Genomic DNA, 25,060 nt, shown 5'->3' with positions numbered 1-25,060 from the left:
TCACACAATGCAATATCTTTATTTGAACAAAATAATCTAATCCCCAAAATTGTGTTTTTGGGTCAGTATTTTTCCCCCCAGAGCTAAAAAGTTTATATGTATATATTACATTGTTAGAAATATTTACAGAATGAACGATTCATCAGACGGATTCATCCAAAAGTCTTTGAAGATTCTTCTGCACCTGGAACAAAAAAACAGTATGACGTTAATGTAGCTTCATGCTAGTCAAGCTACGCTAAGCAGTCAACGTGAGATTTTAGCTAGGTCTTAGCCCATTTGCATCGTAAAATGCTAGTCAAGTCAAGTCGTTTTTGTTTGTATAGCCCTTAATCACAAAGAGTCTCAAAGGGCTGCACAGACTATTATTTCAGACTATTATGACACCATCCCCTGATCTGAAACCAACATGAAGGCAAGGAAAAACTCAAAAACCTCATGCTAGCTGTTGCTGGGTGTACAGTATGTCATGTCCTGCACGGTTGTCATGGCGCCCAGCTGGCCCCGCCCCTTGACACTGGCTGACCTGTATTTTCCTGATGGGTACTTGTTGGACTTTGTTGCACTTCGATGTAACATTCTGTGCGATTCCGGCAAGTTCTGTCTAATCCTGTTAAATGCATAGACTGTAAATCTGCCTGCGTTTGATCGTGTTTTGTTTTGTTTTTGGTCCGTTTGTGTGTTGGACAACTTTTCTTTCTCAATTAAAGTGACGGATCGTCTACGCAAATGAGTTCCCACTTCCTGCTTCCCGACCCGTTCCGTGACACAGTACTTTCCACCATCAAGATGATAACGTAGCTAGTGTTTAGCTGTTGTCCATATGTCTCGTATATCCACAGTGCAAACTATCGATTTTCTAAGCTGTCAAACTGCAAATGCTTCGTCTCAGATTAATAAAAATATCATTTGCTGCTAGTCTTTTAATTTTAAAACAAATCGCTAATATGGGTAGCTTCAAGCTAAGGGGTTGGGAACCTATTGCTCGCTAGTACTTATGGCTCGGTGACCAGATGCTACTGGCTATGCAGTATTCCAATTCTTATAGGCTCAGTCTCAAGACTGATACATGCAAAGCCAGAACTACACTGTAAACATAGATTGTTTGGTCGAGAATATAAAGAGCACAGTGTTATTTGGTTTACAGTCAAGGTGTCACAACATCGCTAAAGAATTCTTTACATGGAAGCTCATTTAATAATGTATTTTCACTGTTGTGACACTTTTTGATAAAAAACAAAGTGCTAGCCAGGAACCCAGAATAATTTGATTGGGTGAGAGGTAGAAGTGGGTGGAGCTACACAAAAACAGCACGCTCCCCTCTCTCACACACGCACCAACTGTGCTGAAGGGAAATACGTCCATGAACCTTTTGTTTGCAGTATTTTGTGACATTTTTACAAAAGAACTCTGCTCGCACGTTGTTTTATTATTTAGATAAAAAGTAGGTCAAAATGAGTCTCGATGATATTAAGTACCCATGGGAGGGAGACAGGTTTAAAGTGGTATATTTTTTATATGGGGCACAAGTTCTGGCTTTTATTCATTCATTCATTCATTATCTGCACTGCTTATTGTGAGTAGGGTTGCTGGGGTGGAGTGGGCAGGGGGACACCCTGAACTGGTTGCCAGTTAGTCGCAGAGACAGACAACTCACTCGCTCATTCACACCTAGGGACAATTCGGACCGGCCAATTAACCTAACAAGCATGTTTCTGGAATGTGGGAGGAAACCGGAGTGCCTGGAGCAGGGAAGGGGAGAACATGCAAACTCCACACGGGGAGGTTGTGGTCGCTGGAGTTGAACTCTGAACCTCTGCACCGCGGGGCTGCGTGCTAACCATCCAGCTGCTGTGCCGCCCCTCTGTTATTATTATTTCAAATATTTTATCTTAACATCTCTCCTCAGTTGGGTTGAGCAAGGGGGCTGGGAATCCCCTCCTCTAAATCAATCTCCCAAAAAGAGTCAGAAATGACTCTAGCCACCTCCCACTAGGGGGATATATATATATATATATATATATATATATATATATATATATATATATATATATATATATATATATAATCATCACACAGAAAATGAAAATGCACCGAAAAATTAGCTTTTTCTGAAGATCCGGTTATGCGGTTTTGCTGAAGTTTGTCTTAAAATGTATGGTTTAGCTCTCTCTAAAAATGTTTTTCTATTGTGTCTCTTTGGATCAAAAAAGTTCCCGACCCCTGTTCCATCTGCTAGTCCATCATCTGCACTCTATATAAAATATATTTAGCGGCTCGCCCATCTATTTTAAACCTTGAACATGCTAATGTAGCTAGCTTCTAGCAGCAGTTGAATACTTCATTGCGACGAGTGGGTAGAATGTCTATAAAAATTTAATCAGTGTTAGCTGGTATCCGGTGTCACCTAGTCGTTGCAAGTGAGACATTATATCCCACGATCATGTTCTATTAGTCACAGAGTCACGTGGCAACGCATGGGAAAGCTGATTGGTAGCTTGAAAGTTGAGACCTTTTCCAGCTTCTTGAGATTGAAGCTTAGCAGTTCGGAGAATAGTTCCCTATTGACACCGTCGTTAACCCGCAGGAAGTCGTTGCTGAAACAAGAAAAAAATAATGTAATGAATTGAATTGAATTGCATTGTCATTGATAACTACTTTTTAAACATTGTATGCAACAAGGTTAGACATGGAACTCCAGGAAAAAACACATAAGAAATACTTAAAAAAGGGAAAAGACTATCGGGATAAAAGTGAAAAAAATTAATATTTGCAAACTAGCGCTTAGAGACTAGCTTAAGTTCTAGTAATAGCGCAACATTTGGTATACAAGGTATACATTTTCACATTTTTTGCTGTAACATTTAGCAGCAAGAACCCAAAATCATTCACAGTTTGTGCGCTCATCTAGGGTAGTGATGGCCCTTCTGTGTCTCAGCCTGTTTGTCCTCGTTTTAAGGGACCTGTAGCGTCTACCAGAGGACAATAGGTCAAAGTGGTTGATGGGATAATTGTAAATACATTTATTATTCACACACTACAATGTTAGAATTAGAATCAGAATAAGAATCATCTTAATTATATAGGGTTCCAACAGTTGAATAAAATGTTTTCGTGGTTCAAAGAGTTTTATCACCTCGTGAACCACTCAACCATTCGCCTAAGAAGAGAAGCTGCTGCATTGTCATGTTTATTTTTCTCTGTCCTGTTTGATGTTTCTTGTTTCTTCTTTTACAGTGTAAAGTTTGATGTTCTAAGATAGTGTCCGCTGGATAAGTTATATTTTCAATGCAAACTAAAAGTCAGGAACTTTAAGCGAAAGAGCGGGGTTCAGTCTGTCAAGCAACCACGAGACCAGGGTGCGAACAGGGGTTGGAGGATTTTTTTAAAAAGGCAGTTAAAAACAGGATATGGAGCAAATTGAAACTTTGAGAATTAGCTGAACACAAAAATGGGCGCTGGCAAGCAGAAAACTGAAGTTGCGGTTTTCTGTTGACGTCAAAAAAAAGGTCTAAAAATCTTGCTTCAAAATGTCACAGAGATTACTGCTAAGATTGTCCGATTGAAGACTTGCATTGCGATGGTCTCCAGAATATATTCTGCCGATAAAAACTTCCCGAGAAGCAGTTAATCTCCAACCTCTTGAATTACCAACATTGTTATTGTATAGTGACTTGTTTACCTGACTGCCCATTTTGCACATCTGTTCAGCTGCTCCTCTTGCACTCTTTGCACTACTGTATAGTACTCATAGCTATAATTATTGAGGATATCATTTAGTATTTCAATACTCCCACTCAATACTACATATTTATATCTGTACATTCAAGAAAACTGTGCGGATGTATGGACATTTCGTTCTGTATACATGTGTACAAGAATGACAATTAAGTACCGTAAATTCCGGACTATAAGCCGCTACTTTTTCCCCAAACGTTCAACCCTGCGGCTTATTCAGTGATGCGGCCAATTTATGTAATTTTTCTAATAGCCGCTAGCGGCGCTCGAGTACAAAACGTAAGATTTAGACCGGTGGAATATATGCGCCGAGGAAGACTGCAACTTCTTAGCTTGTGCACAAATTAAATTAGCGTAGACATATCCTCATCATGCAAATTGAAAAAGAAAGGCACATGACGCAGCTTTCAAGCTAAACGCAATCGAGCAGTCCGATAAAGAAGGAAACAGAGTAACTGCACGTAAACTTGACTTTGCGAGCGTGTTGCTAGCGTGTTTTTGAATAAGGGGACGTGGGACGACGTCTATATGACAAAGTCTCTTTCCCATACTGAAAGGGAGACGACTTTGATGACGTCAGTTATAAGGAGGAAGATGAGGACGGTTTACCGTGATTTCTACATGTACGGAATGTTTTTTTTAATAGACCCGTTTACTGTGTTGCGAGCGTGTTCCTAGTAGCGTTTTGCTACCCTTCACAGGCACGGTTTGGGATGAAAGTTATAATATTATTATTAAAGCTTTGAAAACTCTCGGTGTACCGTCTTTCTTTGTAAATATGTGTAACCGTGTATAATATGTAATTGCAACTGTATATTTTTGTAATGTATTTATTTTAGAGACTTCCACGGGCGAATCAAAAAGAAGGGGCGAAAACAACGGGGGCTGACGGGAAGTAGAGTAAAGGTGAGACGTGTTTGTGGACGCAGCGGACAATAGTGGATATATATTTTTCCCACCCTTACCTTTGGAAATATAATTTTTTTTCCCTTCGATTATTTTTAACGGGACCCGGACTCTGCAGGTCTGCATCAAACTTTAAGTACCGGTATCATTTTCCGTTCATTTTACCGGCTGTGGTGTTTGGACTGTGTACTTTATATTCAGTTACAATCGCGGGACTCAAAGTCGGGTTTGGGTTAATTTTGTGATTGTGTTACATGTTTTAAGGTGGGCGCATGCGGCTTATATACAGGTGCGGCTTGTGCAAGTACAAAAGCGGTTATCCTCTTAAAATGTGGTGGGGTTGGCTTATAATCAGGTGCGCTCTATAGTCCGGAATTTACGGTATATCTGAATCTGAATCTGAATTCTACACAGGAAAATTAACAAACAGGCGGAGGACAAGATCAGAATCCACGATCCATCTTCAATAACTAGGTAAAGGCCGTGTCAACTTACTCCGATTGTACCAATTCTGAGATTGAGCCGAGCGTCGCCAGTCGATGCTCCAGGGAAACCATCTTGACGGTCAAGAAGCATGACGACAACATCAAAATGCATACTCTGAAGACACATGAAAACACATTAATGGATCTCCAGCCAAAGGAGGTACGGTTTTGGGTATCAACACGACACACACTCACAGAAACAGGTAAATACAAAGCAGAGTGTTGAGGGACATGGTTTGCCCCCTTCCTCCATCTTCTCGTTTTAGCTCCAGGCCATGCTGCTTGCTTTCCTGATTGGGAATCTTCAAATGTTTGAGGTGTTTGGAATGAAGAAGGTTCTTCACTTGGTGTTGATGGTCAGGAGATGGACAGGCGTCACTGCATTCCAATGTGTCCAGGAAGGGACGGACTGTGAAGTCTGAAAAGTGGAAAAAGAGAAGATTGAGGGAGATAGACTTGTTGGTAAAACTTCAAACTTCAAACTGGTTCGAGGTCCAGAAACCATGAGGATTTATAATCAAAGATCCAGTAGAAATTAGGAATACTGATGAAACCGTGAAGGACTGTCTGAAAGGAAAGGGTTGTTGGGTATTGACACAGTACAAAAAATGGAAATTGGTTGATCATTATATGGGATATACAATAGACCCTTAGGTTGTGACATTAATCCATTTTGAGGTGTAGATCGCTGAGGGAAATTGGCGTACAGTGGGGGAGGGAAACCAATGGTAATTAGGTAATGAAATGAAATGAAATGATCTGCATGTTCAACCAACGCCAGATCCATCGTCCACAATGAGTGAATTTGAGCTGCGAATCGCCACCAACAACGTCCGGAATTGGAGTATTTTTTTTGTCATCACGGAGTCTTGCTTACCCGACGCCGCATTACATCACCGGCTCGAACGAGACGAAGACTCCGGTAAAAACAGGGGTTGGAGACTACGCGCTACAATAACAGCCGAACCATTGACTCACACTGCTCACTCGATATGGAGTTTCTAGCAGTATCGACCCTTCTATGTACCGGGAGAGTTAACTGTGGTCTTTGTGTTTGCTGTTTACTTTCCACCGCTAACCGTTTCACCGGATGCTAACGTTAGCTTAGCGCTAAATCTCCTGCCCGCTGCTATCAATAAACAGCAGCTTGCACACCCCAACGGAGCTTTATCGTCGACGGCGACTTTAATCGGGCATGTTTATGGACTGTACTCCCAAATCCATTCAATTGTGGACTGAGCAATTCGGAAAAACACTGGACTATGTGTAATGTGTAATGTAAGATCAAACATAAAACATTCCGGTTGTATCCAGCAACTCTGTTTGACCCCCCCCCCCCCCCCCCCCCCCCCCCCCCCCCCCCGGAGGAAAACAAAGCCTACTTACAACAAAGTCAGTTAGTTCTTTGTTCCTTTATCTCTTAGTTTCCTTATCCTCACTGTAAATGTGGACCTGGAGTCGTCCAATTTCGTTGTCACAGCATATCCCATGTTGTAACAATGACAAAAAAGGCATATTTTGTTCTATTCTATTTATATAGCGCTTTTCAAGTCAATGACTTCCCAAAGCGCTTTACAATGTGCTCCACATTTCCCAATAGCGGCCTTGCAGCCATGTAAGGCGCTAACCTGCTTATTGGGGGTATTAGGGTTTCAGTGTCTTACCCAAGGACACTTCGACATGTAACACGGACGTGTCGGGATTCGAACTGGGATCCCTTGATCCCAAGACGAGCGCTCTATCTCCTGAGCTACTGCCGCCCCAATGTCTTCTAAACCCCTAGTACCACAGATAAAACATTAAATAAACAATGATTATGTAGAGTACATATGTATAATAAGAAAACACCCCAAAAATAATTGTGTATGTAAAGGAAGGATTTTATGTGCTTTTAGCTTGACGTGACTTGAGCTGGTTGAGCGGAGTAGCAGAAGGATACAGGGGAGGAGAAGGGGAAGGCTGATTAAAAATACTGATTTTAAAGTTTATTCTAGCGAGGATTGCCATCCCCTTAGAAGACTTCGTTCGTTTAACTGCCTCTTGTTCTTAATCATTTTCCCAATTGTCGATTAATTAAGACCATAAAATTAAGTTAGCATAGCGAATTGTGGGCCTTCGTCGTATTTCTTGGTAATCGCAAGTTTCATTTCCAGGGTTTTTTGCTTCCCCCTTTGGCATCCCTGCAAGCCTTGGGACCAATTGTAAGGGTCTTGCCCACCTCCCACCACCGGATGGCCCCAACTGGCGTTTTGAACTGGACACAAGTGTGTCCAATCATCCTGAACCCTTTAAAAGGCCATTTTTGTTCCGAAATTTCCGGTCATTTTTTAGTTCTGTCATTTTCACTTCCACGCCAGGTTTGCTTATTTTCTGGTTACTTTTCTACTTGCATTTTCTGGTTACTGGTTTTAGTTTTTGTTTGGGCATTTTTTGCCAACCTCTTTGGTCCTGATTTCTGGTAATAAATACTGTCCTCTTTTTAAGAACCTCTGCCCTCAACTCCTGCCTCCCCCACATGGGTTCCATCCACAACCAAATCATAACACCAATTGCGAATAAACACAGTACTAAAATCCAGTGTTGTATCGCTAACTCGAGAAATCACGAAAGAACAAAACATTCTCAACTGAATGAAAAGAAAGGCATTGTGGGAGGTAGTTCTGCTTTTTGTCATTTTTATGATGCCGTAACGCGAAAAAATAGCAGACAAGCATTTTATATGACTTTGAACATTAGCAGACAGACAAGTTGGGTATTTATACGTAGTTGGGCATACAAATTAGTTGTTAATATGATAAAGAGAGGAAAATGCCCTGAAGAGGGACTGAAAAAACGTTTTGTTCCACACGTAAAGTGAAAATGTAGCAGGGAGGGGTCACCATATTTTGGGTTTCTACTGTACTTATTGTTCAAACATCCGGCTACCTGCTATCTTGTCGTCATCGGGGGTCTGGGAATCCGAAGTGCTGCTTTCCTCCGTGTCTCGCCTTCTTTTCTGCAGCAATCCATCCAGGTCGGCGAAGTCAGCATGAAAACTCTAATGAAGGTAGAGTATCGTCAAACGCGATGCGAGCTTGTGTTGTTTACGTGTGTGTGTTTGTGGCTAACCAGAGGAAATCGCGGGGAGCGAGGCGGCGTTCGACCACGGAACTTAATTTGGGACGGGATAGGGCTGTTGCACGGACTCTTCTCCTTTTCGAACAAATGAATAACCCATTCAAGTCACACAAAAAGTGCTTTAGCCATTGGATGGAAATGTTTGCCTTTAACTCATTCAATGCCATAACGTATCAATACATCTTCAGAAGTATTGTCCCTAAGTGCCAAAATATTTTTCTTCTTTTATTATAAAGAAAAACTATTATAAAGGTTTTGCCGCTTCTCATCGGTAGGAATCAAGCCTCTGGGAATGATTTCAGTCTGATAAAACAACATTAGATAACAGAGTAGCTTTGATCAGCAAGCCGGATTTCCTAGTGTTGCTTCCTGTATCCTGCGAACGAATGTGGGTTGGCAGCCCCATATGGTGAGTAGGTATAGTGAAGCAGTGTGTGGAGAGTTGCAGAATACGGAACAATAGTATAAGGCAGGTAACTCTTTAACAGAGATTTTGCATTTCAAAAAAGATAACTAAGGCCCATTGTCATCGTCCGGTCACAGAGGGATGACGTTGTTGTAGAAAATAAACTTGCATTTGTAGAATAGATTTGCATACATTTAGAAAGAAATGTAGAAAGACTTGCTTACACTTGGAGAAATGTTGTTTACATCTCGGGAAGGTCTCGGCGGACGAATTAGTACAAACAATCCTCCTCAAGGGAGGACAAGCGATAACGGCAAAGGGCAAAGTGACATAAACTGGCATAAACTTAAAAACACTTCCAAATAAGGACGGAATCCTGGGCATGTACGCCTTCAGGCGTGAAAAGGGACGGGGCCAAACCGGGTACACGTGCTATGTTGAAAACTATAAAGACCCACCCATAGCTGTGATTCGCTGAGTCTGTTGTTGAAATTGTGTGCCAATTAAAAAAGAACTCCCTCTTGGGTCATTTGATTCCTGCATTTGTTTGAACACGTATGAGACGATTCAACGAATTGGTCTTATCTTCATCAACGTTTCGTGCATGCCCACAGGAACGTGGTTGCCTGAGGGAACGTGATCGCCACGATGACCAAAAGTATGTGATCACCTCACTGAAAACATCAGGCATTCGTGCATATGTTGAATGTTCTTGCAATAAAATATCATTTTGCCCTTGATTTTATGGAAAGTATTGTTTAGATATTGGAGGTATCACAAATGCAAAAAAACAAACGCACCAAAGGGGAAGTTCTGCTTGAAATGCATCCTTTCACAGAAAACTATTTTACCAGAAATTTTCTTGGAAATAAGTAATGACAAGAAACATATTCAGGGCGGCGTGGTGGTAGCGCGTGTCAGGCACAGTTCTGAGGTCATGGGTTCAAATCCAGCTACCAACCTTCCTGTGCGGAGTTTGCATGTTCTCCCCGTGCTTGCGTGGGTTTCCTCTAGGCACTCCGGTTTCCTCCCACATTCCAAAGACATGCATTTCAGGTGGATCGGCCGGTCCAAATTGTCCCTCGGTGTGAATGAGCGAGCGAGTTGTCTGTCCCTGTGTGCCCTACGACTGGCTGGCAACCAGTTCAGGGTGTCCCCTGCCCAGGGTTGGGTAGGGTTACTTTAACTTGATTACTTTTAATTACTTTTGGATTACTCCAATACCAAGAAACTAAATATGAATAGAATGACTAAATTTTGTGCAGGCTTGGGGAGTAACGGAATACACGGAACGGCAAAAAGGATGTTGGCAAGCTGCTTGGATTTATTTTCAGTTTGTTTCTGTCGCATTTTATGTTAGTTTTGCCGGAGATCAAAGCCAGGAGAGAAAGCTTACCACGTGTTGTGAGTCATCATTTTATTCATATTTAGTTTCTTTTGTCTTTTATTAGCATACTTGGTATTGGAGTCATCCAAAAGTAATTGAAAGTAATCCAGTTAAAGTAATCCTGCCCCTGCCCACTGCCCGAAGATGGCTGGGATGGGCTCCAGCACCCCCGCGACCCTACTGAGGATAAGCAGTACGGAAAATGGATAATCTGATGGAAGAAACATATTCAACTGTTTCCGAACAACGGTAAAAGCTAAGAAAAAAAAAAATTCTGATGAAAAATGAGAGTTGAAGCCTATGTATAAATAACTACAGGACTGAATTTTCTGTAGGTCTTCAAGAATGAGTCACCGGCTCTCCCAATCTGAGAAAAACTACTAGCATTGAATGAGTTAAGGACTGTTGCCTAGTGAGTGTGATAGATAGCTTCGACTCCAGCTCAAGTTAGCGTCAGGCTCTTTGGCTCCAACAACTGAAGAACTTACCTCCAAGTGAAGACAGACAGACATAAGGAACTTGTAGGTGTTGTCCCGGGCCAGGAAGGACACAAAGACGTACTGTAAAGAAGATGGTTCAGCAAATGAATATTTTTTTTAGTCTCCCAGCAAAAAAAAATTGGAACGGCCCCTTCCTTACTCTGCCATTTGCTGTGGCTATCACTACAGCATTAGGCACCAAGAGGGCCGTCTTGGTCTTTTTGACGTGGGTGACGGATATGACCGGAATGGCAATCTGGGAAAAACATGGACATTTTCTTTGGACTGAACAATGACATCATCATCAAAAGATTTATAGAGGTGATATTGATTGCTGGAATATTAACTGAAAACAAAGAATACATAGCTAGAAATGCCACAAAATATTGACAGGAACTGGAATGGAACAAATTCTCAATGGAGTCAGGCCAGATACCCAGAGATAGACTCATACCTGTCAAGCTGTACGTTTTTGCCGTAAAAAGTACGTTTATTATGCATTTTAAGACGTACAAGAAAACCTGTAAGGAAAAACGCAAATTGGTCAATTATGGTACCATCCGGTATACACCGACTATCGCGAAACAGCAAATCAATCAAGTCAAACGAGTTCGCCGCGGTAGCCTCTATCTCGGTATCGTTTTTTTTCGTTGCAAACGAAGCGAGCGGTTTGATGCTACTGTGCGCATGCGTCTGCCGCCCGGGGATTTCCCATCATGCATTGTTCCGATCACGCGTGAACAAAGCGAAAGCAGAGCAGTAGGCCTACATTACAACCTAGTTTTGAATTTTCTTTGGCTACAATCATCGAGTCGCAATGACCGAACCTGAATTAAAACGCCGTAAGTCATTCCGATCGGAATACAACAGGCGGGGTTGATTGAGTCGATTTGAAATACACGTGGTCTTAAAAAAACATCATTGTGTAGTGAAAGGAAGTCCGTCTCTTTTTAGAGAACCGGCTTTTTCGGCTCAACTCATTAAAGAGAGCCGGCTCTCAAACGGCTCACTTTCTTTGATACATTATATTACGAACTATGATGTTGTATAAAGAAGTTAAGAAAAAAAGGAAGTATAAAAGGATAAAATGAAAAAAGATAGGTTTGTGATCATCCCTCTAATCCACAGGTGTCAAACAGGCGGCCCGCGGGCCAGATCAGGCCCGCTAAGGGATTGAATCTGGCCTGGGAGACAACACTCAGAGAAGCGCAAGAGAAAAACAAGCTGTAGGTTGAAATAGGTCAACTTGATGTTGCCAAAGCCAGGTGCCTCGAACAAAGACACTGTACTTGTATTTATTTCTCCTTCTCTCTCTCTCTCTCTCTCTCTTTTTTTCACCCCTTTTCTCCCACTCTGTCTCTTTCACTCTCTGTGTCGCTCTTTTTCTCTCCCTTTGTTGCTCTTTGTCTTTTTCTCTCTCTGTGTCATTTACCCTGTTTTGCTCTCACTTCCTTTTTTTCCTTTTGTCTCTTTTCTCTTTCTCTCTTCCTACCCTTTGCACTTTCTTTACCCTTTTCTCTCCTTCTGTCTTTCTATTTCTCTTTGGATTTCTTTCTTCCTCTCCCTTTCTTTTCCCCTGTCTCTTTTTATCTTTTGTTTCTCACGCTCTCTCCCTCTCTCTCTTTTTCTTTCTTTGTCCCGCCCTCTCTCCTTTTCCCTCCCTCTTTCTCTTATTTCTTTATCTCTCTTTTTCTTTCTCTTTAATCTACTAGTCCGGCCCCCGACAGAATGTTTGTTCTATCGTGTGGCCCCTGAGTTAAAATGAGTTTGACACCCCTGCTCTAATCAGTATATTACCAACAATAATTTAATGCAGAAGATGAATTCATAATTTGAATAAGAAAATGTATTATTCTACTTAATTCTATTTGCATGTATTTTTTCCTTTTACAGTGAACGTCCAAGCTACTTCATTTTTTTATAATAAACCTCATTCATGTCGAGCAACTCAGGATCTCACAACAAAATGTTAATTAACAATATATATGATGTAATGAAACACATGTACAATATAACATGTTAAACTACAAAAATCAACTCGTTTGAAAAAAAAAAATGGTGTAAGATTATTTTGTATTTTGTACGGGAATAGAGCCGTGGAGGTTGACAGGTATGTAGACTTATGTTTTGTACTGGAATTGTCAAAAAACTGAAGCAGACTTTTCAAAAAATTTGGACAGGAACCACATCCTAGACCAGGGGTCGGGAACCTATGGCTCGCGAGCCATATATGGCTCTTTCTATGAGTATCTGTGGCTCAGAGACCAATTTGATTGCATGCAAAATTTCTCCACTTTGTTCATAACCGGGATTGTCTATCCTATTCAGGTACACGTAAAGCCAAACCAAAGTTAAATGCGAAAGAAACACTTCGCAGTATATATAGGGCACGTTTTTCACTACGATTTACAGTCAAGGTGTCACACAAAAAAGGGGAAAAAAAAAACTCGTTTTGGCTGTACAACGCTAAAGAATCCTTTATTTAAAAGTTCACTATATAATCTGTGTTCAATGTTCAGATACTTTATGATGAATCCACAGAACTGTAAATACGCCAAAACACCGGAAGAGAACTTAGTCATTTGATTGGGTGAGTGGGAGGGATGGGTGGAGCTATGCAAAAAGTACAAGCATTCCCTCCCATCTCTCGCCAAAGGTAAGCACATAAGGCTCCCTATTCTCAGAATGTTGTGACGTTTTTACAAAATAAATGCTTGCATCTGGTTTTGAAACCAATATGTATGAAAAAAAGGGTCAAAAGGAGTTTAACCGATCTTGAGTAATTGCAAGAAAGAGACAAGTTTAAAGTGGTCTGTTTGTTGAATTTGGGACAGGGGCTCTGGCATTATTCTCTTTCATAATTTTTATCAAATCATCACAAATAAATGTGCTAAAGACTAAGCTTTTGTCTGGGGCGCGGGTTTAGCAATTTAGTAAATTTGTCTCATAATATATGGTGTGGCTCTTTCCCAAAATAAAATTAATATTTTTTGCTTTTATGGCTCTTTGAGTCAAAAAGGTTCCCGACCCCTGTCCTAGACCGACCTTGGTGTCTTTCCCGAAAACTTTGGAATGGAAACAGATCCAGTGGTCGGAAACGAACATGCGTCCCTGGTACAAGATGTCCTTCTGCAGAGCACACGTGTAACCTGGGGACAGAAGAGAAATTCGATGGCTCATCGGCAAGCTTTTAACCGAAATCTTTCATGTTTTGTGCGGTGGTTCTCAAATGGGGGTACGTGTTCCTCTGCAGGTACTTGAAAGAAGAAGAGGTACTAAAATAGAAGCAGGACCAAGTCTTCGATTGGAACACGGAGTTACAGTGGACACTGAGGATATGGTGTCCCTGCATCAAGACGTTTTCACTTCTCGGTGTGGAATAAGATGTTTTTGTGGCCCCTCTTTACGGCATTTCTCCCTCTTTGTGTCATCAATAGCAAAATATTTCGCAAGTTTTTTACAGCGTTCATGCATATGAAGAGTTACATCTCTGAGATGCCTGTCTTCTATTGGTCCGCAGCAGGGCATCGTGATAATGCCGAAAAGGAGTCGGCTGAATAACTTCCCACAATGCATTTATTTTCATTCAGTTCACAATCCTGTGTGCAAAGACTGCGGCCCGGCAATTCGATACTGTGTTTTTTGTACTTTATCTATTCTACTATCTGTCCCAAGGCTTGCAGTGATGCTATAGGGCACAGGTGTCAAAGAGGCGGCCCGCGGGCCAGATCATGTCTGCTAAGGGATTGAATCCGGCCCGCGAGACAACACTCAGAGAAGCGCAGGAGAAAAAGGAGCTGCAGGTTGAAATATGTCCACTTGATGTTGTCAAAGCCAGGTGCCTCTCACAAAGACACTGTACTTCTATTTATTTCTCTCTCTCTCTTTCTTTTCCACCTCTTTTCTCCCACTCTGTCTCTGTCTCTTTCACTCTCTGTGTCCCTCTTTTTCTCTTCCTTGTTGCTTTTTGTCTCTTTCTCTCTGTGTGTCTTTTAACCTCTTTTGCTCTAACTTCCTTTTCTCTCTTTTCTCTTTCTCTCTTCATACCCTTTGCGCTTTCTCTTCTCTTTTCTCTCCTTCTGTCTTTCTATTTCTCTTTGGATTTCTTTCTTCCTCTCCCTTTCTTTTCCCCCCTGTCTCTTTTTATCTTTTGTTTCTCACGCTCTCTCCCTCTCTCTCCTTTTCTTTCTTTGTCCCACCCTCTCCCCTTTTCCCTCCCTCTTTCTCTTATTTCTTTATCTCTCTTTTTCTTTCTCTTTAATCTACTCGTCCGGCCCCCGACAGAATGTTTGTTCTATCGTGTGCCCCCCGAGTTAAAATGAGATTGACACCCCTGCTATAGGGTGAAGCAAAAATAACCATGGAATCATAGCTTGAGAAGATCAAAAAATACAAAAAAATTCATGCTTGTAACCAAACGACAATTGGGACTAAAATAAGGAGCTGAATTTTCCGAAGTGGACCAATAAATTGAATCCAAAATTAAAATCAATAGTCCTGCTATACAGCCCCTTCTGAGGATTTGCTTTATTTTTTTCCTCCAGCCATAATTTAGTAGTGGTGAAAGATTTTATATTTTATATGATTAAATACAATTTACATTTATCGAGTGCAATGAAGAGTTTCACTGAGTGAGCTTCAGGTCGCGCTGTTCCAAGTGCGGAGTGTTTTGGCTGGGGAATTTTGATAACAGAATTCTGACGCAGATGGCAGGCAATGTTTGGAGAAGAAAGCCCTGATGACGTGGAAACACTTGGTGTTGTTTTGAGTTTCTTCAGACATCGAGGAGACGAATAGGGGCCCACGTGGGGAGTATATGGCCCGCCCCATTGGAGGAGCCGACACGCCAGCTTGGGAGAAAGGCGTGGGCATAGGAAGAAAATCGGAGATCGAGAGGGAGAAAAAAGGCTCGACGAACAATAATTCGGCTAATTCGGCTAATTCGATGCAATTCACTTAGTTTATCATTTAAGAAATTAAATCTGCCCCCATGTGAAAATGTCCGCCATTCTTGTCCATCTTTTCCCATAAAGAAACGAGCATGCATTGTTAGGAGAATTGTGTTTGGTTAATGGAGTCAGATAACTAATTCGAACAATTTGGTAAACGTTACATTTGTAATATTTAATTCCTAACAGTGGCGAAGTCCAAGTAATCATATGTTTTCTCCTGATCATCTGTTTCGACGTTATAGTGGTGCAAATGGGGACTTTGCCGGCCCTGGCCCCTAAGGCTTTGCCCCCTTTCCGCCCATATTCAAAATTGAATTTACTTTGCCTGAGTTGCTCGTCTTTGCTGATCTCCTTGAAGACTTTGTGATACTGGCAGTTGCTCTTGGACAGCTGCAAGACGACAAGCAATAAAATGGTGAACTCTCATTGTGCGAATTCTGTCTTTATGTCGTGGACTGCCGGTCACCTGACTGTAGTGCGACTTCTTCCTCTCCAACTTCGAGTCCAGCTCGCTTGGTATGGGACTCAGTAGAGACGGATCAAACGTCTTGGACCTGTAACACGCAAAGGGTTAAAAGCTGATTTAAAAGGTTTTAAAAAGTCAATCAACGCCAGATGTTTTTTTGTCAAATCAGGAGAGCTGGTGCCAGTCAATTTTTGCTATTTTGGCCCACGACCAAGTCCTGTGGGCAATAGCAGACACAATCTGCTGTCATGATTGCTGATTCAGAGCACTTGTGACTGCTCAATTGGCGCCAACAGCCCTGAGAGCTGATTGGCTGATGAACTCCTTTTAAACCCCCGGCTGTTAAGAGATCCCTGTCAGATCGTTGTGCTAACCGTTGCTCCCAGCTCGGCAAGCTCTCATGTTCAGACTCTGTTCCTGCCCTGTTTTTCTCTGCCTGATACCCGTTGCCAATCTGTTTCCGGACCTGATTCTGCCCCGTTCTGCCTTCCCGATTCCGAACTGATTTGCCCCGCTACCTGCCTGACACCTGTTGCCGACCTTGTTTCTGAACTTGACACCGCCCTTGCTCTCCCGTCCCGGCTAACGACTTGTATTCCCTGTCGATCTTCGACCATCCTCGCTTGACACCGAATCAGCAGTGCCACTTCCGCGTTTCCAACCACCTGCTACCCTTGTCTGTCGATCATCGGATCGTGGACGCAAGAACTGCTCTCTCTATTTATTAATAAAACTGAGTCAACGAACGCTACTGGGTCCTGTTTCTGGTACGTGACATCTGCACTGGCATCAACACCAGCAAGCGGCAACATCAAACCCAGAGCATAATTTCCTTTGTACGAGCAGGAGAGAAACCTTAACCCTCCAAGAAGACCCATGGGGGCCTGCTCAGAACTGCAAGGGACTGGCAGCTCTTGGTGGATATAAGGAAGCAGCTACAATACTCTGGCCAGACATAGTGCAGGTCTTGCTCCTTGAGCTGACGGTCCCATGGGAGGACTGGATGGATGAAGTGCAAGAGAGGAAGAGGGCAAAGTATGCTGATCTCGTGGCTGAATGCCAGAGGAATGGGTGGAGGGCCCCTATTGAGGTGGGCTGCAGGGGCCCTGCAGGCAGGTCTTCGGGATCCTCTGTATTTGTGGACTGCATAGGCCACCAACAACCATCAACCACATCATGGAAGCAGCTGAAAAGGCTTCACGCTGGCTCTGGTTGAGGAAGGGAGAGGGTTTTCTTAGTGCGGTACCTAGACCCAAGTCGGGGGTTTAATCACCCTCATCTAGGTCGAGGGTGTCTGACTAAGACCCGAAACACCTAATGACCCCTGGGAGAGTCACTGATGATGTGTCCAGGTTGCACCATAAGGTGTACTATCTAATAATTGAATGCTTACAGAAAATCTTAGCTCCGTAGTATTGTCACATGCTCAAGAGTAGGATGATGCTTCATACTGAAAAACAACGCGACCAGATGATACAGGTGCTGTATTTGAGTGAGTTTAGGAGGATTCTTCTGCTACTGGTAAACATGGAAACCAGTACTCTATTTCATGTAGGGGAGAAAATGGCCTGGAGAGGGATGGGCACTGCCAGGCTGTCCTTGCCCATGACACACCTCAGGAAATGTTGCCCCTATGACCCTGGTTGTTAAGGGATCTATGAACCGTGAGCTATGTGGTTGATTGGTTGGTAAGTTGGATGCCTCTACCACTAGGGTTTTATGGGCACCATTTCCATTGGTGTGTCTTGGGCAAGGACAGCCTAGTGGCGCCTATCCCTCTCCAGAAAAACATATGTTAATAGGAAAAAAAGAAGCTTGAACCCTGATCTTTCATTGTAAAAAAATCTGAGAAAAACTGATTTTTGTAAAAGGTTGCATTTCAAGCAGAACTTTTCATTTTTTTCATAATATCTAAACAACGCAAAATAATATTTTATAGCAAAGACACTGAACTTATGCATGAACTATGCAAGGACTTTTCAGCGCCCGGTGTTTCTAGTGACGTGATCGCACAATTTTGGTCACCATGGCGATTGCATCCCCTCAGGTGATCACGCTCCTGCGAACGTGCACGAAACGTCATTCTTCTTTGACCAGACGATGACGACGGGTCTAAAATAGAGAAGCTTTGTTGAAGAGTTAGAAGAGTTTTCTTGCGTAAATATTGTGTTAACTATAACCTTTTATCTTCTTTGTTCCTTTATCTTCTTTGTTTTCTTTTATCCTCCCCGTTAAATGTGAAACTGGAGTGCCATGTCCAATTTCGTTGTCACATTTGTTCAACCCATTTTGTAACAATGACAATAAAGATATATTCTTTCCTATTTTAACCATAACCCATTATTATTTGTACAAATCTCGCAACTCTCACTACATTTTCACTATGCCTACTCGCCATATGGGGCCACCTGCACACACTCATTCACCGGATACAGGAAGCAACACTAGAAAGTTGGGATTCCCTAATGTTTTGACAAAGTTCTGATGAAAGCCATTCCTGCCGTCTAACAGTAATTTTTCATACTAAAATCATTCCCAGAGGCTTGACACTTACCGATGAGCAGCTCCAAACCCTTTGTAATAGTTTTGTTTTTTTTTAATAAAAGAAGAAAAACGTATTCCTACATTTCAGCACTTAGGGGAAACGATTCCGGAAACGTATTCATATGTTATAGCATGGAATGAGTTAGTAGATGTTGTTTACCTGACCAGTGTTCCTTTCCTGCATGTTACTGTTTCCTGATGGTTATTTTGCTGTTGGAGCTGCTGTTGATTTTCTTGTTGGAGCTCGGACTCGTAGTTCTGCAGATGCTCGCCGAGGGTTCGGGGACTCCTTTGTCGCTCCTCAGAAATCATCTCGGCTTCTGAACTGAACACAGAATAGTCGCGTTTTACTTGACTTCTAAAACTAATGAGATAAACACTCAAACAGCCTTGACATTACCTCAAATAACTGTCAGAACCCGAACAGACGGTGGATCCGAATGCGTAACGTTTTCACACCGAACTTTATTTTACGGAAACGGGGCAATCATGCGCAGGAACACAAACGGGCAGAAAAAGTGAGACAGAGAAGTCAGGCACAGGAAAAGAGGAAGCCAGGGGCAGATGAGATCGAAACCAGACAGGACAGATGGGTTTAATACCAGATACTGGATACACGAGTAGATACTGGACAGGATGGGACAGACGGGATCGATACCCGATACAGGATGCACAAGCAAGATACCGGACAGGACGGGACAGACGCGATTGATACCGGGTACTGAATACACGAGCAGGATACCGGAAAGACAGGATCGATACCGGATACAAGATGCACGAGCAAGATACCGGACAGGACAAGACAGATGGGATCGATACCAGATATAGGGTGCACGAGCAAGATACGGTACAGGACGGAACAAATGGGATCGATACCGGATACAGGGTGCACGAGCAAGATACCGTAAAGGACGGGATTGATACCAGGTACTGGAGACACGAGCAAGATACTGGACAGGACGGGACTGACAGGATTGAACTGGATACAGGATGCACGGGCAAGACTCCGGACAGGACAGGACGGATGGGATCGATACCGGATACTGGATACAACAGCAAGATACTGGACAGGACAGGACAGACGGGATAGATACCGGATACAGGGTGCACAAGCATGATAATGGACAGGACGGGACAGACGGGATCGATACATGATACTGGCTACACGAGCAGGATACCGGACAGGACGGGACTGACTGGATGGATACTGGATACAGAATGCACGAGCAAGATACCGGACAGGACAAGACAGACGGGATGAATACTGGATACTGGATACACGAGCAGGGTACTGTACAGGACGGGAAAAACAGGATCGATACCGGATACAGGTTGCACGAGCAAGATACTGGGCAGGACGGGATTGATACCACATACTGGATACACGAGCAAGATACCCGACAGGACGGTACTAACGGGATTGAACCGGATACAGGATGCACGAGCAAGATACCGGACAGGGCGGGACAGACGGGATCGATACCGGATACTGGATACACGAGCAAGATACCGGACAGGACGGGACAGATGGGATCAATACCAGATACTGGATACACGAGCAGGATACCGGACAGGGTCAAAATGCATGTCTTGCAAGTGCAGGGGTTTGTTGACGGACAAATCTTATTGGATAGCCTTTCAGTTTATGAAATTAAATGATCTGCATTTATTTAGCGCTTTACAGTGTGCTTCACATTTCCCAATAGCGGCCGTGCAGCCATGTAAGGCGCTAACCTGCTTATTGGGGGCATTAAGGGTTCAGTGTCTTACCCAAGGACACTTCGACATGTAACACGGAGGAGCCAGGATTCGAACTGCGATCTCTTGATCCCAAGACGAGCGCTCTACCTCCTGAGCCACTAATATTTAAAACCTGGTTATAACATGATAATAACGTAATAACGACATAGTAATAAAACATAAGTAATGTAAATCAAACAGAATTGTAGTTCTCAGCTTCAAAAAAGAGTGTGACCACTGCTCTACCACTTAAAGGTCCTGTATGGAATTTGGAACTTTTGCAGCCTATGTCAACCTCCAAATGTTACACGTGCAAGGACGTGCTTTTCTGAGACAAGCTCTTTTAGACTCTTTGTTTCTGGGGTTGGCGTTTGAACTCTACTTGAAGCAGGCCTTTTTGTACTTTCTAGCTACATTCTCTTATCCCCTCACTTCTCAATTTTCCCTTTCCTCCTACCTAACGTGTTCTGCGGCCCGAACAGCTTTACTAAAAGTATGTTAAAGGGACATAGGTAAGGGCTCTTTGAACTCAGTTACTCATCGTTTACACATACTTAATAGAGAAAATATTTCATTTTAACTTTTTAGGAAATCTCAAACGACACACCCCACCTTTAGACCGTTCCTGTTGCCTTGCCCCACCCGTTGAGCGTTAGAGCGCAAAGTTACCTATGCCCACGCCTTTCTCCCAAGCTGGCGTGTCGGCTCCTCCCATGGGTTACCTAAATGCTAACAAAAATTTTAGGATAAAATCATATTTGCAGCCACGATGAGCATTTAATAACAAAACATAAACTTTACCATTACAGCCTCATAAATGTCCAACCTAATTTTCTAATTCATCATCAATGATTATGTTTCGTCGACAAGGGTCTGATAAAAGTATTTTAGGAATATAGTAGGTCCTAACTAGCCTGACTGTCACAGTTGCCATGGCGCCCAATTGGCCCCGCCCGTGTGGCGCCAGCTGCGGCTCATTGACAGATTGGCTTTCCGTCTGTTTAAGCTCACTGCTCTCATTCTTCCTTTGTCAGTCCGTCAACGAACATCTGCCCGGCAAAACGTGGGTTTTGACTCGGTCTTGTTTTCTGTTGGCATTTCCTGTCCGAAATTGTTCCAGTTTATTTTTGTCCTGTTTAAAATTGGTTTCCAGTTTCGTTGCCGTCTATTTTTGTCCCGTTTATTATTCTCTCCTGTTTTCGTTCCTGTATAGTTTGTCTAGCTCACCAGGTGTGGGTCATTGGGATTTTCCAGAAAATGATTTGTTAAGTGGTTGACTGGGTCTATTCTACCCTACTTCCAAGATTTAACCTGGTAATAACATAGTAATAACATGCTTATTTGTTATTTTACAAATGAAAGACAGCTGCCAAAGACCATTCCATTTATTTCAATATCCTGTTTTATTATCAATCCTGTCTGTCTCGTCCTGTCCGGTATCGACCCCATTAGTCCGATATCTTCTCTGGCAATTGCTATCGATCCCGTCGGTCTTTGGCTTTCTATCATTTCACGCCAGACTGCTGCCTAACGTGCATGTCTCCCTATTTCCCGTAAAATAAAAGGCGTGCGTGAGAAATGTCACGCGTTTGGGTCCTGATCCTGTTCTGGTTCTTGACACTGACACCCGTACATTTTTCGAAACAGGGTGGTGGATAAGATAGCCCCAAGTCTTACATGTCATTAGAGCCCAAGATCATTTTTGTATAATGAAGCATTCCAGAATAGAAGTCCCTTTGTCACAAGCCAGGAACGGAGACAGGACCCAATAGCGTTCGTTTTACTCCGTTTTTATTAAAACAGAGAGCAGTGCTTGCATCCACGATCCGATGATCGGCGGTCACGGGTAGCAGACGGCAGGAACGCGGAAGTGGTACTTCAGTGTCGAGCGAGGGTAGTCGTTGAAAGCGAGAAAACAGGTCGATGGCCAGGACAGGGGAGCAAAACAGGAACGGGTCCAGGAAAGTTGTCAGCAACAGCTATCAGGCAGGAAACAGGAAAACAGGTCGATGGCCGGGACGGAGGAGCAAAAGCAGTAACGGGTCCAGAAAAAGGTCGGCAACAGGTATCAGGCAGGAAAACAGGGCAGGATAATGTCGGAGAGTACAAAAGCTTGCCTAGCTGAGTGCATAGGTTAGCAGACGGTCTGACGGGTTTCTTTCGGAATATGGGAGTTTAAAAAGAGTCTATCAGCCGATCAGCTCCTGCGGCTGTTGCCGCCAACGGGGCAGCCGCAATCATGACACCCTTTCCATAGGGACACTCAAATGCCATTCTTTTGGTTTTCTCCTCGAGAAAACTTGTGTAAAATGCTCATTTTTTGTAGTATTGTCAATTTTGAAGTGGAGCTCAGGAAGACTTGGGTCTTTAATCCTGTTGTGTTGTTCAGTCCCACCGCCCTGCTGCATTATATTTTCCAGGCCGATTTATGGAGAGACAATAATAGGCAGACACAAAATCTGTCCTTGTGTGTATTCAAACCTCTCAGGTTCAAATCCAGCTACCAGCCTTCCTGTGTGTAGTTTGCATGTTCACCGGTTTCCTCTCACATTCCAAAAACATCAGTTTTCAGGTTAATTGGCCGGTCCGATTGTCCCTAGGTGTGATTGAGCGAGTGAATTGTCTGTCTCTGTGTGTGATTGGCTGGCAACCAGTTCAGGATGTCACCAAAGTTAGCTGGGCTGGGCTCCAGCACGCCCGCGACCCCACTGAGGATAAGCTTTTCAGATAATGATGGAATTGTCATGATTGTCGATTGAGCGCATCTACGACTGCTTAATTGGCGGCAACAGCCTGGACATCTAATTGGATCAGCCGTCAGATCGTTATGCGAACTGTTGCCAGCAGCTCAGTAAGCTTTTTCGTCCGACTCTGTTCCTGCCCTGCTTTTCTCTGCCTGATCTTCGTTGTCAACCTGTTTCCGGACCTGACTTCGCCCCGTTCTGCCTGCCTGTTACCTGACCTGTTTTGCCCCGTTACCATTCTGCCTCCTGTGACCAACCTCGTTTCTGAACTTGACACCCCCTTTGCTCTCCAGTCCCGGCCAACGACTTCTAATTCCCGCCTGTTTCCGATCCTCCTCGCTGGACACGGAAGTGCCACTTCCGCATCGCCCGCTCGCCTTGTCCGTCAGCCATCGAATCGCGGAGGCAAGCCCTGCTCTCCCTCTTTATTAATAAAAACTGAGATAACTAGCGCTATTGGGTCCTGTGTCCGTTTCTGGTCTGTGACAGGAATGGATGGATACTCAAACTTCTATAATTCATAACCTAAACAGATATTGAACTTTAAAGTGTCTTCCAAAAGAGACCAAAACTATGCTGATATTCCAAGTATAACTTCAGTTTTACTGTTAGGCGTTCAGGTAATGGTACCAGGTACCGTCTTATAGGGAAACACAAACCTGCCAGTGGTATGTTTATCCTTGTTACCGTGGTGACGCATGGACAATCCGGTGCAAGTTCTACCGCTGCCGCTGCTGTCTTCCTCTAACGGCGTGCCGCTGTCCGTCATTTCTCGGGCTCCTGCAGGAAAACCCCCAAAAACTTTAGACCAGAAACCCCTTCACCTGCTTAGCGGTTTCACCCCAACCGATCACGCCACCGGACGTGTGTTTAAGGGGGGGGAGGTCCACCTTTGACCCAGTCTCTTTGAATAAATAGAAGATAAAGAGAAGTTTTTGGACCGTCACTCGGGATAGACGACGGGTTCCGTTCGATCCTGTCTGTTTGCAGTTTTGTGGGTGTGTACACGCGTGTGCGACACACACACTCGTGTGCAGGTCATATGATACCACCAAAAGTGTGTCAAACAATCCCACTAAAGTCCAAAGATGTCCGTACGGGTGTTTGGAATCCAGAAAAAAAACTTTATTTTTAATGAAAGAATTTTGGGTGAAATTCTTAGAAATGTTTGCTTGAATTGGTTGACTTTTTCTCAACAAGTCTGCTCAAAAAATGACGTTGACGCCGCTTTCTGGTGGCTTCACTTTGCTATTGCATTTCTTCTTCCCTCGTGATTAACTTCAGCTGGCATTAGTTTGTATGTAGTACCAACTGGGCGCGCTCATGAGGACAGAGCATGCTCCATCTAAACATCTTCCGTTCTTCTTCCTCATGCCATGAGGCTCTTTAACTCCACCCGGGGGAGTAAAAGCCCACATTAAACCCCAGCCCCAAATTTGCATATTACCCTATTTTTATTACAATGTGTATTTTCCGTAGCACTATTTAAATACTCTATAGCAAAACGTTATAGTGGGTATTTTTGTATTCTATATCTTTTATTTGATTATTTTATTTTCCAACACAAGGATACTGCTGGAAGTGTGGATTTCCCTACTGGGATGAATAAAATATCTATCTATCTATCTATCTATCTATCTATCTATCTATCTATCTATCTATCTATCTATCTATCTATCTATCTATCTATCTATCTATCTATCTATCTATCTATCTATCTATCTATCTATCTATCTATCTATCTATCTATCTATCTATCTAAACAGGGCACTGGGAAATGTGTATGACTGCAAGGATTATGTATCAATAATGGACTTTTATTTTGGGCCATGCAAAAAAATCTAACATACATAATTCAAACCAGATTTCATCTTTTATGGTACTGGAAAAATGGGAAAATGGCCTTTGAAAGTCCTTGAAAAGTGCTTGAATTTGGCCAGGAAAAAGGTGTTCTGTCAGGACCAGAACAGGAAACAGGACCCACTCGCGTAACATTACTCACTGTTTTATTCGGGAAAGGAGAAAGGAGGGCATACTTGATCCGGAGATCGTTGACCACGGGGAGTAGGTTGCTCGTGGGACTTCCGTGGCTAGCG

The 25,060-nt window shown here is 43.0% G+C and overlaps 1 protein-coding gene across 2 annotated transcripts; it reads right to left on the bottom strand.

Annotated features, from left to right (window-relative positions):
- gramd2b (GRAM domain containing 2B) lies at positions 1-25,060 on the bottom strand. 2 transcript variants are annotated; one of them, XM_088336673.1, is made up of 13 exons: positions 24,967-25,060; positions 23,624-23,744; positions 15,937-16,024; positions 15,791-15,860; positions 13,564-13,667; positions 10,679-10,774; positions 10,528-10,599; positions 8,238-8,321; positions 8,055-8,166; positions 5,325-5,547; positions 5,140-5,244; positions 2,513-2,597; positions 1-184 (listed from the first exon to the last, which is right to left on the bottom strand). In XM_088336673.1, the coding sequence occupies exons 2-13, from the start codon at positions 23,731-23,733 to the stop codon at positions 143-145; spliced, it is 1,191 nt and encodes a 396-aa protein (XP_088192799.1). In that variant the 5' UTR covers positions 23,734-23,744; positions 24,967-25,060; the 3' UTR covers positions 1-142. The 2 variants fall into 2 exon arrangements, with proteins under 2 accessions (XP_088192799.1, XP_088192800.1); XM_088336674.1 differs by lacking the exon at positions 24,967-25,060 and adding an exon at positions 18,641-18,805.

This window comes from Urocampus carinirostris, chromosome 5 (assembly GCF_059441175.1).
Source record: "Urocampus carinirostris isolate Australia breed hairy pipefish chromosome 5, RoL_Ucar_1.0, whole genome shotgun sequence".
Lineage (NCBI taxonomy): Eukaryota > Metazoa > Chordata > Actinopteri > Syngnathiformes > Syngnathidae > Urocampus > Urocampus carinirostris.
The sequence above is the reverse complement of the archived record's forward strand: the minus strand, read 5'-3'. Positions and strand labels throughout refer to the sequence as shown.